The sequence below is a fragment of the Mauremys reevesii genome, linkage group 8, assembly GCF_016161935.1.
Source record: "Mauremys reevesii isolate NIE-2019 linkage group 8, ASM1616193v1, whole genome shotgun sequence".
In the NCBI taxonomy this organism is placed as follows: Eukaryota; Metazoa; Chordata; order Testudines; family Geoemydidae; genus Mauremys; species Mauremys reevesii.
Genome location: NC_052630.1, coordinates 95124383 through 95143574, shown reverse-complemented (window position 1 = coordinate 95143574; position 19192 = coordinate 95124383). Strand labels below are relative to the sequence as shown.

Below are 19192 nucleotides of genomic sequence, written 5' to 3'. Positions count from 1 at the left end.
CTGCCACTCCTTTGCTCCGTGATCTTGGATCAATTCTGCCTTCAGATAAACTGACTGCAAAGATAGTTGCCGCTGTGTAAGTTTCACCCATGTACAGTGAAATACCTGGAAGCTTGTTAATTTCCATAAATAATAACTAAATAAGATTTACAGCTAGCTGACCTTTGCATTGACAGTTTTCAAGTTATTTCCTATAAGCAGCCCAAGAATGTACAGCTCACCATTGCAGACATGAATATAACAATACCTCTTTATTTCAGGTAAAACTGGCCAGGCTTTCAATACCATCAATGTATTTGGGGACAGAATAGGGCCCTACACCTGTCTATACCTAAACTTTCCCATCTGCACAGTGGAAACAATTATTCTTACAATGGGGGTGTTTATACTATACTTAGAGCAGGTACCATTGTGAAAGATTCTACCATTCCTAGCAGAATTCCCCATATATGGCTGGAAACAGCACAATCTTTCAAAACAATAGAAATGTTAATGTGCACCCAATGCAACTAGCTTACTAGGAATATCATTCATTAATATTTTTATTAACCAAAGTTGAAGACTTTGGATTAAAAGATGGAATAAAAGTGTTGTTATTATCAACATGTCTGTCACTGTGGGATATTTCTTTCTCAGACACATAAGGATCTAATCACTAATCCAGCCCTCTAGATGCATTTTAGCTACTAATCTGGATGAATACAGTAATTCCTGCTCAGTTACATTCATTACACGACAGTCTAGTATTTTGGGGGTGGATTTTCTCCTTCTAGAATCCTCTGAACAGAATTTCCCTGACACACACTGAAGTCTTGATACCAAGCTTGTTGGGAGTCTTTCTACAGATTTCAAATGGTGTTAGATCAAGCACATTTGCCTGAAAATTTAATTTGCTGGCCTGTCTGATAGCTCTGCCCACACACCACCTTTTTGTGTGAGATGCTCCAACCAGGGCTCAATCATTTTTTCTGGCCTCATCTATACGTACAGTAAAACCATTTGCTGCACTGGGTCAGCTGGACCCATTGCTGACATTCACTGTCAGCAACAGGTACATTTCCTAGTGTAGACACAGTCTTATAGTGCAGTATTACATTCCTGCATTTTCACCTTCATCTGAATGGGTTATGAGGTCAAATCCTTATTTGGGACATACACTCCAGTAGGCTCCTAATTATTAGTTTCAGGTGCAAGGTTTTGTCTATTTTTACAATACGGAGAAACGGTAACATAAGAAAGACTTTTAAGAAAGTTAAAGATCAGACTCTCAACTCCTTTGGCCAAACAATAACAAAGAAAGGGATCTCTCCCCAACTTACACAGAGGTGTGTCTCAATTCAATGCAATTGTAAATGTAGTTTTAAGCAGGATGTCACTCCCTCAACTAAAATTGTTTGATCAGCACAACGGTGTAACCCATTTTGTCTAGACAGGATATTTAAAACAGGACCCACTCACTCTGAATTTGCTACAGTAATTATCTGAAAGCCATTTCTTGTGAATTATATCTATACAATGCCAAGATTAATGATTTTCTCATTCTATTTCCACTTGAGAATGAATTCAGAACTTATACCAACACTCAAAAGATCTCCAGTTAATGCTGCCAGTAACCATTTCACACAAGAGGTTTGTTATAGCAAAGCATCTGACCTCAATTAGTATATCAATTAATTTTGTTATACTTGATCCATAAATTATGGAAAAACTCATGTACGTACTGTGTGGAAACATAAATAAGTCTACTCCCTATCAACAAAATAAGCTCCTGACAGTGAACTTCTTTGATTTGTCATTAAATAAAATCTACATTTGTTTTTCCAGTTACCAGCATGCATCACAGCCACCTACAAACTAAACAGAAAAATAAATCAAAATACAGCACATTACGAAAACTTGGATTATCTGTGTTACGGCCTCAAAAGGCCCGAGGTACTCTGCAAGGACGAGACCGACTCCACGCTGAGAGTAATTGGTTTTTAATGAAGGATACCGTGACACACCCGCAACGGGGACTCCGCTCGTTGCTGTCACTAAGGCGGGGAACCCAGCGCCCTACAACTTGGCCTGGTTCGAAGTCCAGAGACCAATACAAACCGGGCTCCTATTTATCTCGCTAGCAGCAGAGCAGCACAAACATAGCAAGGCAAAACTACCCGCCCTCTGGGACCGCCTCCCGTGGCCCACCGCCAGGGGCTTTCCCATATAGCGGTCTCAACCGGTCATGCTTGGTTGAGGCTGATGCACTGTGACCTATAGTAACCGGAGCTGAGAAAGTGAACTCAGGGAAATGCCTAGCTGGGCCGTGACAATTTCTTCCGCCGATCCCTGCTCTCCTACAATCTGACTATAGTGATAGCACTTCAATTGCTTTGCCATCAGATTATAACGTGAGCAAATTCACCTGTTTTTCATTGTTTACAACACCCATCATTTGTAATGTCCAAAAACTAGACTCAATTTAACATAGGCTATTACTGTGGTACTCATGGCACTGTATTACTGTTGACTCTGGACATTTCGTATTTGAAAAGACTGAAAATAAATTTGATAAAATACAGTTACTGTCTCATAAAAATGTTCAAATCATAAAAAGAAATATTACTTTAAGCTGAAGTTCTAGTCTGGATATGAAGCTGTAAAAAACGCACCATGGAGTTGCATGTCTCTATGACTTCCATCTCAAATCTGCTCTATTTGCAGTTTTCCTAACTGCCAGTAACACAGTTTTAACTGGTCATCTGAAAGTCAAGCTCTTTTTTCCCCCCAGCTTGTGCATTACCAGCAATGGTGATTCTGGAAATGGAAGTTAATTAATAATTATATTGAAGAATTGCAAGACAGAAGAGAACTCAGCTCACATTCCCATAAGGAAGTTAGGAAAAATTATCAGGAAAAAAAACCTAGTAAGAATCTATTCTTCATTACAGTCAGTAGATGTGACTCTGATTACACCCAGGGAGCAGATCTATTGAGTAAGAAGATGTCATTTTACAGTCATTTTTTGATAACTGCATTTGAAGTCAGAATAAGCAACTGGAAATTCTAAAAGATTTCAATGCTACATTATATTTCTAGAGCACCTTTCATTAAAGTGTATGGACTGGTGAAACTATGAAGTGTCAAGCATGACTCTAAATGAAAAGATCCAGCACCGTGTAACAGCTTATTGGTCCCATGAACACGTGTAAAGATGGCCGGTCATTATACGACCTCCTCTCTCCTTCTGCACAAAATTTAGGACCTTCATAAGGCATCACCATCCGTCAGCTCTTGAAAGGATGTGTTGGTTTTGAAAGTGGGAATTCATTACAGAGTAACAGTTGTAGGCAGAAAAATGCCCATAGGTAGAAAAATAATACCGGTGGAACAGAGAATTTGAGCCATTAGACAAAAACAAAGAAGAAAGGATCAGGTATTTAAGAAAGAAAAATCAGAGAAAAGAAAAGGTAAGTTAGGTGTCTTCTCCCTTTCTTTTTTCAGATCTTTTCTCTATCCTCCCTCTTTTTTCCTATGTTCCCTCCAAAAAGAGAATGGTGGGACTGCTAAGCACTCAATTCTTTTCTTTATCAGGGTTCAGATTTATATTTATTCCTGCCTGAATACAAATAGTCCTTAATTTGGAGAAATGAATGTAGGGATATATTCATGTTTGGACTCAAATAAAATCCAAACTAGATGGAAAGGCAACTTTTTGCCAAAATAAACAAACAAAAAAAAAGGCTATTTTTTATGATCCAAAATAATTAATGCAAAGCCTGGGCCCCATGGCTCTCATAAATTCCCATCTGACTAGAGGCTACCTGAGATGGACTTAACTACTGGAACATCTCATGCAGCCTCACAAGTATGCTTCAACTTGAGCATGACCTAGGGTAGAGTTTTCAAAAGCACCAAAGTGACTGAGAAGCCTACCTCTCATTAAGTCTAAGCCCTGGTCTACATTACAGAGTTAGGTTGATGTAAGGTGACTTACGTCGATCTAACTCTAAGCATCTACACTAAAATGTAGCTCCCATCAATGTAACTCGCCCACTAACCCAACTTAATAACCCACTACCATGACAGGGTAAAACTTGTTGATGTAGTTAGATCGACGCAGTGTCAGTGTAGACACTGCACTGCTTACATCAACTGTTGCTGCCTTCAGAAGCCATCCCACAATGCCCCACACAGAGCTAAATCGGTGTAAGCGCTCCTGGTGCGGATGTGCACCACCAACACAAGGGGCGTGGACATATAATTACTGTGGTGGCTGAATCCCAACGTAACTTAAGTCGACTTAATTTTGTAGGGTAGACTTGTCTTTAGGCTCCTAAATGCTTAAGTCACTTTTGAAAAAGAGTTAAGAAATGTGATGATGGTCAGCAGTTTAACTAGCAAAAACCATCTAAAAAATGTCAAATACAGAAATGAGTGTGGTAACTGTCAAATTAAGTTTCTTAATTAAAACTAATATGGGCACAAACTGGTGGATTCAGAATCTGCATCCAAATTTGGTAGTTTGGTTCACCTCCATTAAACTTTTCATTTACATGCCACTGTGTAAGTTAAATTCCACAAGGAGATTTTCCATGTATAATACTGTATTAACATGGATCCTTAACCAAGGCAAACCAGTTCCCAAAAGGGATTATTAAGTCATTTGTAATTCCAAGAGACTGAAGTAAATATTTCATATTTGATTCATGGTCCATAAATATTTACACAGTGGGATTTCTCCATGTACTACAAGACCACAAGTGGTTCACATTTTTAATCAAGGATGACTAATAAAAACTTACAATTCCCTACCCCAAGGCTACTAACACCCAAGGCTTATTCACTACTCAGCAAACCAAGTCAATCAAACGATGCACTGAGAAGAACAGCCAGCTTCTAAGTAGGGCAGTCTGAATCATTAACAAATGGCCACACTCTTGCTATGGAATGTCCAATTTGTGGGGAAGTGACCTACAAGAGACTTTTAATTAGCTATGTGAAATCTCTTCAGGATGCCTTTTAAAATTCCAGTAAGGTCTCTCTAGGTAGTTGCAGCATGGGAATCACTTACAATGCGATGAGTGGATCGCAACCAACAAAGGCATTGAGATTAGGGCTAGCGGTGGGGGATGGCAGAAGTATAATCCTTTCTAACGACATATGGTGCACTGTCAGCTCATGTGACAGAGTGAGATCAAGGGGGGAGGATTGCTGAGATCAAATTGAAACGAAGGTCCCTGGTTGCTAAGACTCATGACAAGATATGTAGTAAAGAGCAACAGACCAATTATGTTGACAAATGCTATGCTCATCATAGTTTGCCTACCCCCATCCTAAATGAAGTTGGTTAAAATCCCTGACATACACTTGTGGCTAGGAATATGTACAGGTAGCATTTCTACAGCCCATCAAATCCCGGAGGCTTATAATATTAATAGAGAAATATTATCACTATTGATTGAATAAAAGGCAAAATTAGTACTTTACATTTTTAATGGTCTAATTTTCTGAATTCATCAAGGTGACAGTGTTGATGTAGGAAATTCAACTACCATTCATGTTACCGTACAGTTTTGCAGATGTGGTGTTTAGCATGTGTTATCCTAAATAAGCAGAGCCTTCACATCAGCCACTGGGAGGATTTTTTAGATCATATCTTAATAATAATCATTCAGTGTTGGACAGAAATTGTTTTACAAATCAAGAGAGCAAAAAGATGTGAGAATGACTGAAAAGTTTGTAGCAAGAGAAACATTGTTACAATGATGCTTAATGAGGCTATTTCAATATACCTTTCCTGTAAGGGAATGAGTTTGCTTGACTATAGTACCACACAAAATGACAGCTGTTCCGATACATAAACAGGGTCTCATAAATTCTGTGATTTTGCAGGAACAGTATTTGTCATTTGGCTCATCTGTTGTAGAACTCCTCCTCCCCACGGCTATCTACGACACCTGCCTATATCTTTCCCCACTTAAGCCCTGCAGATCGCAACCTCCCACTCCCCATCTCCCAGCAAGGTAAAACAATGATCAATTTAGAAGCTGAATTTATTAAGAAATCCCTTTAACTGTAACAATCAAGGTCCAAACATCCCACGGGGAAAACAGCGGTTCAGAACCACAACTAAATCGACTGATTGTATACACTATTATTGCTCTATAAAAGTGAATCAAGTAAAATATCATATAAAAACTGGTGACACACTGGTCATGAATATCACTGTGTGATGTATGCAAGGACTGTATGCTGGAAATGTGTTAATATATTTTTCAGAAGCAGTGAATAAACAAGCCTGCCCTAGACAAAAGAATGTGGATTCACCTGTCTGCCTGGCTTGATTACAGGCAGAGGACAATGAAAATACATTTACATCTAAGGTAAACAAAGCAATCTAGCTAACAAGTGATGGAGGGAACATCCTAGTGAGCACACCAGGGGGACACACCAGAGTCTGAACCCCCAAGAGATCTTTATGGTTCTTGAGACAAAAAACTATGGACTTGGGGAAATATAAGAGGAGCAAAAAGACATCCTAGTTATCCATCACTCAGGGAATAAAGGGGACAGCACTCTTTGATTCTGTGAACATTGGATCCTCCTACTGGAAGAGCTGGAGAGACTGTTAGCTTGATGTAAGTGAGAAAACACAGCCGCATCTTGCTAAAATTAAGTCTTGGACACTAGAAAGTGTGTTTTATTTTGTTTTGTTTGAGACCATTTTTGGTATCTTTTTCTCTTGCTTAGTTTCATTTAAATCTATATTCTTTATCAATAATCTTATACTTAGTTTTATGATACGCCATCTCAGTGCTGTTAAACTGATACCCAACCTATCAGGCTGATGTACGTACTCTGTCTCTCTGGAGGCTGCAAACTTAATTTCTGGGCATGTCCAGTGAGGGGGACTGGACACAGCCCAGAAATATCTCTGGGGAACTCAGGAACTTGAGTTCACTGATTGTTACCTGCAAGGCAAGGTTAAGACTGGCAGAGTCTTGAGGAGTTTGCTGATGAGGTGACCAGACTGGTGTGGCAGGGAGCAGACATGAGACTTAAGCTCTAACAAAGTTATTTCTTGCTGAGGCAGAGAGGTAACACTGTGGCTTACAGTTCTGGCTAATACTCTGAGGAGAGAGTGTCCCAATAGCAAAATTTAGATGCATTTGACCTACTGCCTACCCCACAGAAGTCAATGGCACCCTTCATGGTCATAGTCTCTATGTACAGAGTGGAGCTGAGGGTGTACACTGGATCTTTTCTTCCTAACCATTTCCCTTTTTCTACTCACCAGCCAGAGCCACGGAATATAAATTTGACCTGACAGTGTCTATATCGCTTTAATAATCAGAAGCAGACAAATAAAACCTAAAAGGCCCTGTAGAGATGCAAAGCTGCACTTTGTTTTATATCTTAAGGCAGATTATTCAAATGAAAACATGTGGAGATATATTTGAAGGCACTAAAGAAAGGTTAAGAGATCTCAACAGTGAACAGCACTCAGAAACCTTTTCCAACCATTAACTAATCTTAAGACTTCTTTGCTGCAATGTCCCTAACATGATCCGCAGCTGCAGATTCAGCACAATAACGAGTGTCACAAATTTAAACCACACATCTCTATCGGCAACCTGACTAAACTAACATCAAATCCTGTTTATATTTAAAGCTAAAATAGCCATAAAAATTAAAGGATTTTTTGTTTGTAAAGGAACAAATGAAAGCGATGTCAGCATGGCTGGCTGTCTAGCCTGTTTTGATTGTCAGCTCTTTACGTATGGACTATTTGTCACTGTGTGTGCATACAGTACTAGAAAGAAGAGGGTTTGGCTTCCTGGCACTACTGTAATACAGCTAATACATAATATTAAGAGCAACAGCAATCACTGAATTCAAAGTTATGGCAGAAACCAGGGCCACTGCTAAAATCTGAGGGGCACTATGCAAAAAGTAACACAAAAGGCTTAGCTTAGCCCTGCAGGGTACCACTCCTGTGCTTTTGCTCCAATGTGGGCCCACAACCGAGCCCTCCCAGTATATTCAGGGAGATTCAACATGGCCAATCCTACAGATCTCAGTTGCCATGATATAAACAGAGGGCACCAGGCAGTTCCTGAGCTAGACTGGTCCTATGTTATTTAAAACCTTTCAGTACTATTATTAATAAATTCTTTTTATAGCACCGTAAGTGCATACATGGAATAGGCCATCAGTGCATTGCAGAATGTGAGCACCATGAACTCCTGCAAATGAGTAAGCCCATGATAAACTGTACTGCAAGCCCGAGACAATAAACTGTACTTGCATTTTATATGCCTCTTTACACATCACTAACACCCTTTGTCCAGGATCACCTTGTATGAGGCAATGAGGCAAAAAAACAAACAAAACAAACAAAAAACAAGTAATTTGTTAGAGATTCCTCAAATTTTCATTCTGTTTCATTTCAAACTTTTCCATAGACAAGTTTAATTTGAAATGACATTCTCATTTCATTTTTTGATGAAACTCCATTTTTCAGCATGAAAATTGTTTAGTCAAAAAATTTCAACTAGCTCTATACATCAGAATCTCTTGTATTGGCATAATCGGACTACTGCTAATACCAGCTATTTATTGCAACTTTTTTGTCCAGCATGTAAGTCAAGTTAAAAACTAAGCTGTCAACCTATTATCGCCATTTAAGTCATTACCAGTATCAATCACAGACAGAGTATTTAAATCAGGGGTCTCAAACACGTGGCCAGCGACACTTAGCACTTTCCGGGAGGGAGGGGGGAGAAGCGGGGAGCCGCACACTCAGGGGAGGAGGCAGAGAAGAGGCGGGGCAGGGACGGGGATTTGGAGAAGGGGTTAGAATAGGGGCAGGGAGGGAGCAGAGTTGGGGTGGGGACTTTGGGGAAGAGATTGGAATGGGGGTGGGGCAGGGGTGGGGCCTTGTTGAAGGGGTGGATTGGAGGGGCAGCGGGGGGGGGCAGTGATGTGGCCTTCGGGCCAATGTACTAGTCCTCATGTGGCCCTTATATCAAACTCAAATGACCACCTCTGATTTAAATCCATACCCAGTTTTATTTATCTTTTCCCCCGCACTGGGAATCATAAAAAAACCTAGTTCTGAAACATCCACATTTCTGAGAAACTCAAAAAGTACTAAGGAGGCACTCTGATTTAGGTGGTCAGCACGTACCTCATCTGATTAAAATATATATAATAGACATAAAATTGCTATTCAAATTCTAATTTTGCTATTCATGTTATTCAATCCATTTGCAGAAAACAGCTATGCAACACCCAAAACGGGTTGGCAATATCAACTTAATAACCATGTTTTCATTTTTTTTCACCTCATTAATGACAATATTTTGCACTGCTGTAGCACTTTCCACCATGTATCTTACAAACATTAATGGATTATGCTTCGCAATACTCCTTTGAGATCCAGAAATATTATCACTTTATAGAGATTGGGAAACTGAGCCAAAGACAGATTCAGTGGTGTAGCTAAAAACACAGAGAACCTATGGTACAACTGGAAAGACAATTTAGCCCCATGCCCTAATCCCAAACCCATGCTTATTCTCTTTCAGTCAATATAGATCAGGGGTCAGCAACCTTTCAGAGGGGTGGAGTGGGGGGAGGTGTACCGAGTCTTCATTTATTCACTCTGATTTAAGGTTTTGTGTGCCAGTAATATATTTAAACATTTTAGAAGGTCTCTTTCTATAAGTCTATAATATATAACTAAACTACTGTTGTATATAAAGTAAATAAGGTTTTTAAAATGTTTAAGAAGCTTCACTTAAAATTAAATTAAAATGCAGAGCCCCCCGGACTGGTGGCCAGGACCCGGGCAGTGTGAGTGCCACTGAAAATCAGCTCGTGTGCCATCTTCGGCACGCATGCAATAGGTTGCCTACCCCTGATATAGATTTTAAATGCGCAACACACCTATGGGAAGTCTGTCCTGTAAAGATCTGGAGTTTACAGGTACATACTTGCTCAACGCAAATCTGTAGGTTGTCTTGTATGCATTAGAATATCAGATGAAATTGTGAAAGATGCACACATCTGCTTTTAAATGGAAGCAGCTGTCATAAAACAATAAACACAGACTCACTGGAGTCTTTATAAAGCAAAGACTTATTTCTTGGGAATAAGTCATTTCCATTGGATAACTGAACTCAGTGTCTACAAACATAACTTCAGGTTGTACACTTGCTACTCCCCCTCTGATATCAGTTAATGAACCTGAAAAACACAGTTTTTTCCAAATGTCCATCATATCACACTGTTCTAGGTTAGGGCTCATTTGCTGAGATATGCATGGTGTGACATGAACCAATGAAAAATAATGAACAAATCAAGTTTCTTCTCACTTTCACGACCTAGGATTTGAACAGGTAATACATTACCTGAATTTTATACATAGCCTGTCCAAAAAACCTATTCTACTGTGACCCCGGCAGCTTGTTGGCTGTTATTCAAAGCAGTCAGACTTATACATTCAATACAGAAAATGATTAATTCTGGAGATGTTTTACTGCTGTACACTGATCACTTTTCAGCCACTTCTACATGACAGAGAGAAGGGAGAGTAAAATATGTTGTATATTATGTGGGGATAAGACTACAAAGTATTCAGCTCCTGAAGATTTGTGACGATGTTTGTGAATCTGGAAAGTTGCATGAATTTTAGCACAAATTACTCATCCAAAAACTCAATCCCTAAGCTAATTATTTGTTATTTTCAAAAGTTTCACCAATTCATTTATGGAGCAGACACAATGCCATGTGACTTAAATTACCAATCACAAACCACAAATAGAATAATCACAGCGTGTAAACAACCAATCTGCCAACATTTGTGTTTGCCTGAACCATATTTGGTGAATATTAAAACAAAGAGATTAGGAGATGTGGAATTAATTGCCAAGAGAAAATAAGTATTGCTGGTTATGAATAATTTGACCGGCTCTACTTTCAGCTGTACATCTTGGCAAGGGAGGGGACCTCTTTAGATCGACATCATAGGTTTTCCAGCAGTGGGTTGTGCACAGTGGTCCAGCAGCTGGCACACAAGGGGAGGCCCCAGAGGGGGGACTGGAGAGCAAACCAGCTCCCACAGTGTCTGTTACCGCCAGGACCCCACCCCTCCCTGCACGTGTCCCAGACTCTGGGTCAGTGGCAACAGGCAGCGGCACAGGGAGCAGGGTCCAGGCAGCAGCATGGAGGACGCAGCTGGAGCCAGTGAATAGAGTCAGCGGGGAGCTGCCTGGTAGGGATCGCGGTGTGGCCAGGGAGAAAGAGGAGCTGGCTAGGGATACTTGAGGGAGCAGTCAGCTGGCAGAGTGAGAGCAAGGAAGCTGGAGAGAGCCAAGCAGAGGGCTTGGAGACAGGGCTGGGGGGTGTGGGGGACGACATGGGATAGGACTCTCCAAAGGCAGGCATAGCAAATAAAAATTTGGGAACCTCTGATCTACATAATGTCTTCTCAGCTACCACACAGCTCCAGTATTATCTGTCCAAAGCTAAACCATGACGTTTAATGTTTGTCTGTTAAATTAATAATCTCGTTTCACGCATTTAGACCAATAGCTCAAGAGTTCTCATAACAAAATTTTCTAATTTATCTTCTCTCTTCCTAAGCCAATAATTAAAGGTGCTTAATGGACTTCCTAATATAGCTGGAATTTTGAGGGTCAGGTCCCAGCGGTAGGAAGTCTACCCCCAAAAGAAGGTTTAGTGGAGGAAGGCACCCACAAAAAAACCATACATAAGCAAAAGTACAGATGAATCACCAAAAAGTCAGAGAATCTCTCTGTTTGAAGAGCATACAACATACTAAGAGCTACACAGTACCAATGCCCTCCAGTGGGCTGACCTCCAGCAACTGAAACACAAACAAAAATAGCAGGATTTATAAGAAATACAATTATTTTGAAGCAGGGGGGCTGGTTTTTTTAAATTTGAGTTTCAAATTGGGTCTCAAGTATAAAGAAAGTGAAACTGAGGCTAATTTTTACCCTTGTAGAACAAAAAAGAAGGCAAGCAGTATCATGCTAGTCATCACTGCTTCAAGATCATCTTCTTTTTATTATTCACATTGATAAGAACTCACTCAAGTAATCCCACTTCAATAGTGCTACACAGAGGAGTAAAGCACCATTGTGAATAAAGGCTCCACAACCTGATCCTGAATTTTAACTCTAAGATAGAATGTAGAATTATTATGTGTATTATTTCTTTGTTGTTTGTTTTCTCCTTCCGCTCAGTTATATTCATTTTACCACAATACATGCAAAGTTTGGAGGAACGTATCCTGTATGTCGTCAATAACGCAGGCAACACAGCTCCCTTCACCATAAGCACTGTGGTCTCCCTTAAGAATCCTGTTGTGTTTTATGCAGATCCTTGCATAAGATTCAAACTATGAGGATGAGTAGGGCATTTAACCTCTTTTGTTCAGTTCAAGATGACACAAACAAAACATTTAGTAGAATTATTTGCCAACAAAAAAATATCTAACAAAATAAAAACCGTTTTTGCTAAAAGTGGCTGTAACAGGGTGCTGGCCAGGAGACCTGGCCAGGCCCCTGTTAGCCTCAGCTCCTATTAAGGGGAATTAATTGGAGCTGGCAGGGTGTGACTCATTGCTGGGCTAAAGAAGAAACACTTGTGGGTTTTATGGGCCAGGGGGCTGTATAAAGTTCACAGGAAGGAGGCAGAAAGTGGGGGGAACAAGGAAAGGGAGGAGCCTTAGGCTGGAGTTCCCAGCTAGCTGCAGAAGCCAGCTGTCCCCCAAGGGGCTACCTGGACTGAATTGAATTGTATATAAAAAGTGGTGGGAACAAACACTGAAAATAAAAGGGCACTCGTGTTTGCACAGAGAGGTCTCCAGTTGGTTTTTGAGAGGAGCGGCGAAGCGCACCGCTACAGTGGCTAAACCAATACTTTCGAAGTAAAGAATTTAGATTATCTATTTTGCACAACAAAACAAATACAACACGCTTATAAAGTAGAAAACTAATAAAGCATAATTGCAGTAGCTTCGGGTGTTTCTGCATCTTATTTGTTTTAAAAGTGATATTTTTTTTGATTACAGAACCAGATCTGATGCTTCCTAAGCAGACAAAACTCTATTGAAGTTAACACCAGTTTGACCTGCACAAGGAGCACAGGATTGGGCATGCTTATGATAAATCAAAGTGTAAAAGAAAACCAGTCTTGCATTCAATATAAAGAGAATTGGACTTACTACCTTTCTTTTTGGAGTCTCTCTTTGCGCTGGTTTTAACAGCCACTGGAAGTTCTGTCTCAGTTGACATCCTATTATATCCTTAGTCTTCTTCACACAGATCCAGTGTCTCGGTCAGGCTCATTTAGAATGGCTCTCCAAGAGAATAACTTAGCCCTTCAGATACTATAACCCAGATAGCTCATCTCATTCACTCCTTTTGAGTGCTGCAAACAAACAAACAAACACTAACCGTCATTTTCTGAGTTAAAAAGAGAAAAAAAGTTATGAAAGGAATCTAAAATGCTTTCTGCGTCTATAGGAGGATAGCAGGATCTGGGAGATATGGGGAGAAGTCACAGATAACTAACCCACATGAATGTTAGTTTTAAAATTTTATGTTTCCAAAATAAAATGTATTACTTAATTGAGTGTATAGATACTATGAGTTTTATCTTTTTGTGAGTGCCCTACCTATGCCCTTATTTTCTTGAGCATATACAGAAAAATAAACCTGATGGGCCAGATTCTTATACCCTTATTCGTGTTGAGTAGCATCTTATTCCACTGGTAGTACTGCTGAGACTTTTCAAATAAGGTGCTACCCAGTGTAGCAGAATCTGTTTTTCTAAGTTTTATTTAAAAGAAAATCATGATAATTCTTAGAACTCAGATAGCAATTTTCCCTTCAAAGCACTTTGCAATCACTAACTAATTATTAACCCTAATAATTCAAATGCAATAATATTATCTCAGATGGGGCAGAGAGAATACAACCTGCTCTCAGTTAGGCGTGATGTGTAATTCAGCTGCTCCGGGAGCAACCCAGAGAATGAATCATGAGACTCAGATTCACAACTCCTCCTCTGCTCTTCCCTTGTCCTGGGAAAGGAGTAAATTACTTCACCTCTTTTCATGGAGTCCCTTATTCACCACTCGCACCTGACCAGCTAATGTGGCTGGCGATTAAGGGGACCTGAGCTCAGATTCCTCCCACCAACGGTCTCTTAGCCCACTAGCTCTGCCATTCTCAACCTTTTTCACACACTGCAAGAGAAAAGAGTTTCAGGACCCCATGCCCTTTTAGCCATAGAGAAAGGGAGGGTGGTTGTGACCCTGCTGGAACTGTTCATCACAACCCCTCGATTGAGGACCCTGCATTAGACCGTGCTGCCTCGCTAAAATGTGTACACATTATGGTATTCAGTCGACATTGTGACCGGGTTGATCAGCAGGCTAGATCAGTGTCTTGGCAGCAGCTGTGAGGTGACTGACTGCACTTCGGGACAGACATTGAGTTGGTGGAATTTAAATGGGTCATGGAGAGACACAGATGGGGTCCAAAGGTTGAGCAACATTTGCTAGCTAGCGAAGGGAGTGTTTTCTGCCGGCTATTTTACAGCAGCTGCTTGACTGCTTTCCCTAGCTGGAGAAGGGGAAACAACAACTGCGGCATTCTGAGAAGCAGCAGCAGTTGAGAGAAACTACTGGTTCCCCAGAATGAATGGGCAAGGGATACTGAGGGGTCCATTTTTGAACCGGTTTGGGTTGGAAAAGTCATGGAGAACTAAAAGGGGCTGTGCATAGAAGGGGAATAACATTACCATAACACAAAATACATTCCCATTCACAGTACCTTAGTAAAGGTTTGTAATGAAGTGTGTTCTCAAAATACATGGAAGATTCCATATGAATTTTCTATCTACCTTTTCTTTCAAACGAGCCTTAAGGATTCTGTTAATGTAGACATAATCAGGTGAAAAACATGGGCTATATTGTGCCACCCATCCTCAGACTGAGTAGTACCTCACTTTGTCCATAATCCAATTTTCTTCAGCAGAGCTACTGATGGATTAAGGAACAGTTCAACTGGAATAAAGTTGGCATAACCTGGCCCTGAGATGGGACTGACAATTCAAAAGTTCGAGATTCAACTTTTAGAGATGGGACTGAACCTAAACCCTGGTTCAGATCATACCCAAACCTTGGGGAAATTTGACTCTACCGCTGTAACTGAACCTTGCAGTTTGTGCCCAGCTCCATTAATTTTTATTATCAGAATGTTTTCATCAATCAAAGACCAGAAAATAAACATCAGGGTCTCAATTACTACATGTATAGAATTATGATAGCTTTTTAGAAAACGTAATTATCTGTATTTCTGTAACATTACAAGCACTATTGCATATAGTCACATACTCCTTGGATAAACTGTCAGTTTATTTGTTGCAGTAAACAATTTGTAACATTATTTAGCATTTGTATTACAACAGTATCTATAGGCTCCATCCATGACCAGGGTCTCGTTTCTGCTAGGTGTTCCACTGTGTTGTACCAACACATAGTGAGACAGTCCCTGCTCTGAAGAGCTTATAGTCTGAAAAGACAAGACAAATAAAGGCTGGCAGACAGGAAGAATTATTGTGCTATGTTACAGATGGGGAACTGAGGCACAGAGAGACGAGCAACTTGTCCAAGGCCACACAGGAAGTCTGTTGCAAAGCCAAGATTTGAAACCAGTCTCTGTCCAGTGTCTTAATGACACGGTAGTCCTTCAGGTACGTCTGCACTGCGGTCAGACACCTGTGGCTGGCTTGTGCCAGCTGACTAGAGCTCACAGGGCTCACACTAAGGGGCTGTTTAATTGTGGTGTAGACATTAAAGCTCAGGCTGGAGCCTGGGATCCTAGAGCCAGACGCAGGTTTTTTAACTGCAGCGTAGACATTCCTTCCTCTCTAAATACGACTTCCCCTTCTCCCCCCCAAAGCTTTATACAGGACACACAATTTTGGAATTTCTGTAATGCAATGCCTGCTCAAAAGAAAACAGAGCAACCTATCATTTAAGTTTTAAACAGTTTAAACAGTTTAGAAGCAGAAACAGAACACACCTTTAGTTTTTAAAACGTTATGCTTACTCCTCTACTTATGCAAAAATACATCTCACTGGAGAAGTTACTGCAAAAGGTGGTCCAGACGGTGTGGGTGGGCATTAATGATTGCAAAGAAGGAACAGGTAGCTTAGCTACTGAGCCATGAAGAATGCAAAGATCCATTTGGAATCCTGGCTCCTCATAAAACAGATCTCCAATGGAATGTCTGCTCCCTCTGCCAGGCCTTCCCCATGGAATATCTGCCCCCACTGCTTTCCTAATCAGGTACCACAGGTCCCCTTAGTAGGATGGCCATCTTTCTCAGTCACTATGCTGCTGTTGACACCCTGCAGTTGTCTGGTGGAGTAAAGCTGCAGAGGAGCAGCAATGAACACCAGTGATTTGCTGCCTAGGTTATGGCTGGTTATGTGAGCATGCTGCGAAGAGTGACTACTCCATAGCACTACCTCCCCATCCTGGCTGGTCACTTTCCCAGGTTGTCACCACAGAAGAAGGCTGCCAGTACCTGGCAAGGGGCTCCATACCTTCCTTTCTCTTCTTATGAGTTCCTTGGACACATTTCTTCATGAATGGTAAGGAGTCTGGTGGCACCTTAAAGACTGTTTTACCCACGAAAGTTATGCCCAAATAAATCTGTTACTCTTTAAGGTGCCACCAGACTCCTTGTTGTTTTTGTGGATACAGACTTGCTGTTTTTGTGGGGAGGAGGGATAGCTCAGTGGTTTGAGCATTGGCCTGCTAAACCCAGGGTTGTAAATTCAATCCTTGAGGAGGCCACTTAGGGATCTGGGGCAAAAATTGATCCTGCTAGTGAAGGCAGGAGGCTGGACTAGATGACCTTTCAAGGTCCCTTCCAGTTCTAGGAGATTGGTATATCTCCAATTATTACCTTTTAACATGGCTACCCCCTGATACTTCATGAATAGTGTGTGTTCGCTCCCCTTTGCATAGCAGAAAGAAGCATCTAGTCCAGAGTTCTGAGTATGCAGTGCAAACAAACTTGTAATAATTAAGAAATTTGGTTCTTTGCAATTTAGGAGATTAAAGCTCTTCAAAACTTGGAATAAATTTGACAGTTTAAATCACTTTTCACAGCAAAGGCTCTGAAGCCACTTGCACTTTTAAATCTAAGCTCTTTTAACATTTTGAAATGCTTCAATAACATTACATTCTATGCACTATCTGAAGTGATTTAATATTCCTGAAGTGTGTCAGGGTTTTTTTCTTTAATGAGCTCTTCAAATCTGTATGAGCATTATATAACATGCAAGGAGAGCTGTTCAAAGTCTGCCAAACTGATTTAAAAATATAAAGTTCCTTGCTCCTCCCCTAGAAACTCTAATGAGTAAGTAAAACATGCAAACAAAAAAGAATCTCTACAAAGTCATGATGCCTGTTAAAACAACATCCTCAGAAAACTTTGAAGCCCAAAGGAACTTTAATTTACCTTTCCTAGTTAAGGGAAAGCAAAAAGAAGAGATAAAAATAAGCGAATGGCTGATTGGATGAGAGGTTATTCTTGGAATAGAATTTTTCACCAGTTCTATTCTACCTACACAAGGATATTTTCACTTAATATTTTCACATTGTTTCCTTAATATTTTCAGCTCAACAGCCCTTATTAAAGCAATAAAGATAATGAAACCAATTGTCAGAGTGCCTAGCTTTTCCCCCCACCCCTGCCCCCGGATTTGGGTTTATATATTTTATCTAAAATTTAAAATATAATACATCCTGCAAGATGCACTAAGAGCTACTTTACTAGACAAATGACAAACAATTAATCCATAATTAGGGCCCTACCAAATTCACGGTCCATTTTGGTCAATTTCACAGTCATAGGATTTTCAAAATTGTAAATTTCATGATTTCAGCTATTTAAATCTGAAATTTCACGGTGTTGTAATTGTAGGGGTCCTGACCCAAAAAGGAGTTGTGGGAGGATCATAAGGTTATTGTAGGGGGATTTGTGGTACTGCTACCCTTACGTCTGTGCTGCTGCTGGAGGTGGAACTGCCTTCTGAGCTGGGCAGCTGAAGAACAGAGGCTGCTGGCTGGGATCCCAGCTCTGAAGGCAGCAGCACAGAAGGATGGCATAGTATGATATTGCCCCCTTACCTCTGCACTGCTTTCTGCAGAGCTCGCACCTCAGTCAGCAGCTGCCACTCTCCAGCGGCCCAGCTCTGAAGGCAGCAGCACAGAAGTAAGGATGGCATGGTATGGTGTTGCCACCCTTACTCCTGTGCTGCTGCTAGCGGGGCGCTGCCTTCAGAGCTTGGTGCCTGACCAATAGCCGCCACTCTCCAGCTGCCCAGCTCTGAAGGCAGCACAGATGTAAGGGTGGCAATACTGCAATCCCCCTAAAATAATCTTGTGACCCTCCTGCAATTCCCTTTTGGGTTAGGACCCCCAATTTGAGAAACGCTGGTCTCCTCCCAGAGAAATCTGTACAGTATGGAGTAAAAGCACACAAAAGACCAGATTTCACGGGGGGAGACCAGATTTCATGGTCCATGACACAAGTTTCATAGCCATGAATTTGGTAGGGTCCTACCCATAATACCAGCCCTCAAAACAAAGAAAACTTCACAGAAGACCAGAAGACCACATTGTTAGGAACTGAGCGAGTTTTAATCCCATAAAAATCCATGCTAATGAATAGATGTGTCATTCTGTTTAGATGGAGTGCCCCAATGGTGCTGTTTGGAGTGCAGTGAAGTAAGCTACAGTAGAACCTCAGAGTTACAAAAACCAGAGTTACAAACTGAACACTCAACCACAAACCTCATTTGGAACCAGAAATATGCAATCAGGCAGCAGCAGAGACCAAAAAAAAAAAAAAGTAAAAAGCAAATACAGTACAGTACTGTGTTAAACGTAAACTACTAAAAAAAATAAAGGGAAAGCAGCATTTTTCTTCTGCATAGTCAAGTTGCAAAGCTGTATTAAGTCAATGTTCAGTTGTAAACTTTTGAAAGAACCATAACATTTTGTTCAGAGTTAAAACATTTCAGAGTTACGAACCACCTCCATTCCCGAGGTGTTCGTAACTCTAAGGTTCTACGTAAAAGTAACAGTAT

The 19192-nt window shown here is 40.7% G+C and overlaps 1 protein-coding gene across 15 annotated transcripts in view; it reads right to left on the bottom strand.

Moving 5' to 3' along the window:
• The window catches only part of DAB1 (DAB adaptor protein 1), a 684943-nt gene that overhangs the window by 157757 nt on the left and 507994 nt on the right, over nucleotides 1-19192 (bottom strand). For 14 of the 15 annotated variants that reach the window (XR_005583828.1, XM_039485615.1, XM_039485614.1 and 11 more), the window contains one exon: nucleotides 13244-13446. The exons of the other annotated variant lie outside the window; for it this stretch is intronic. Coding sequence is in view for 13 of the 14 variants with exons in the window: in XM_039485615.1 (XP_039341549.1) it covers nucleotides 13244-13310 (67 nt within the window). In the remaining variant the exon portion in view is untranslated. The remainder of the gene's footprint in view (nucleotides 1-13243; nucleotides 13447-19192) is intronic. 15 annotated transcript variants of the gene reach the window in all.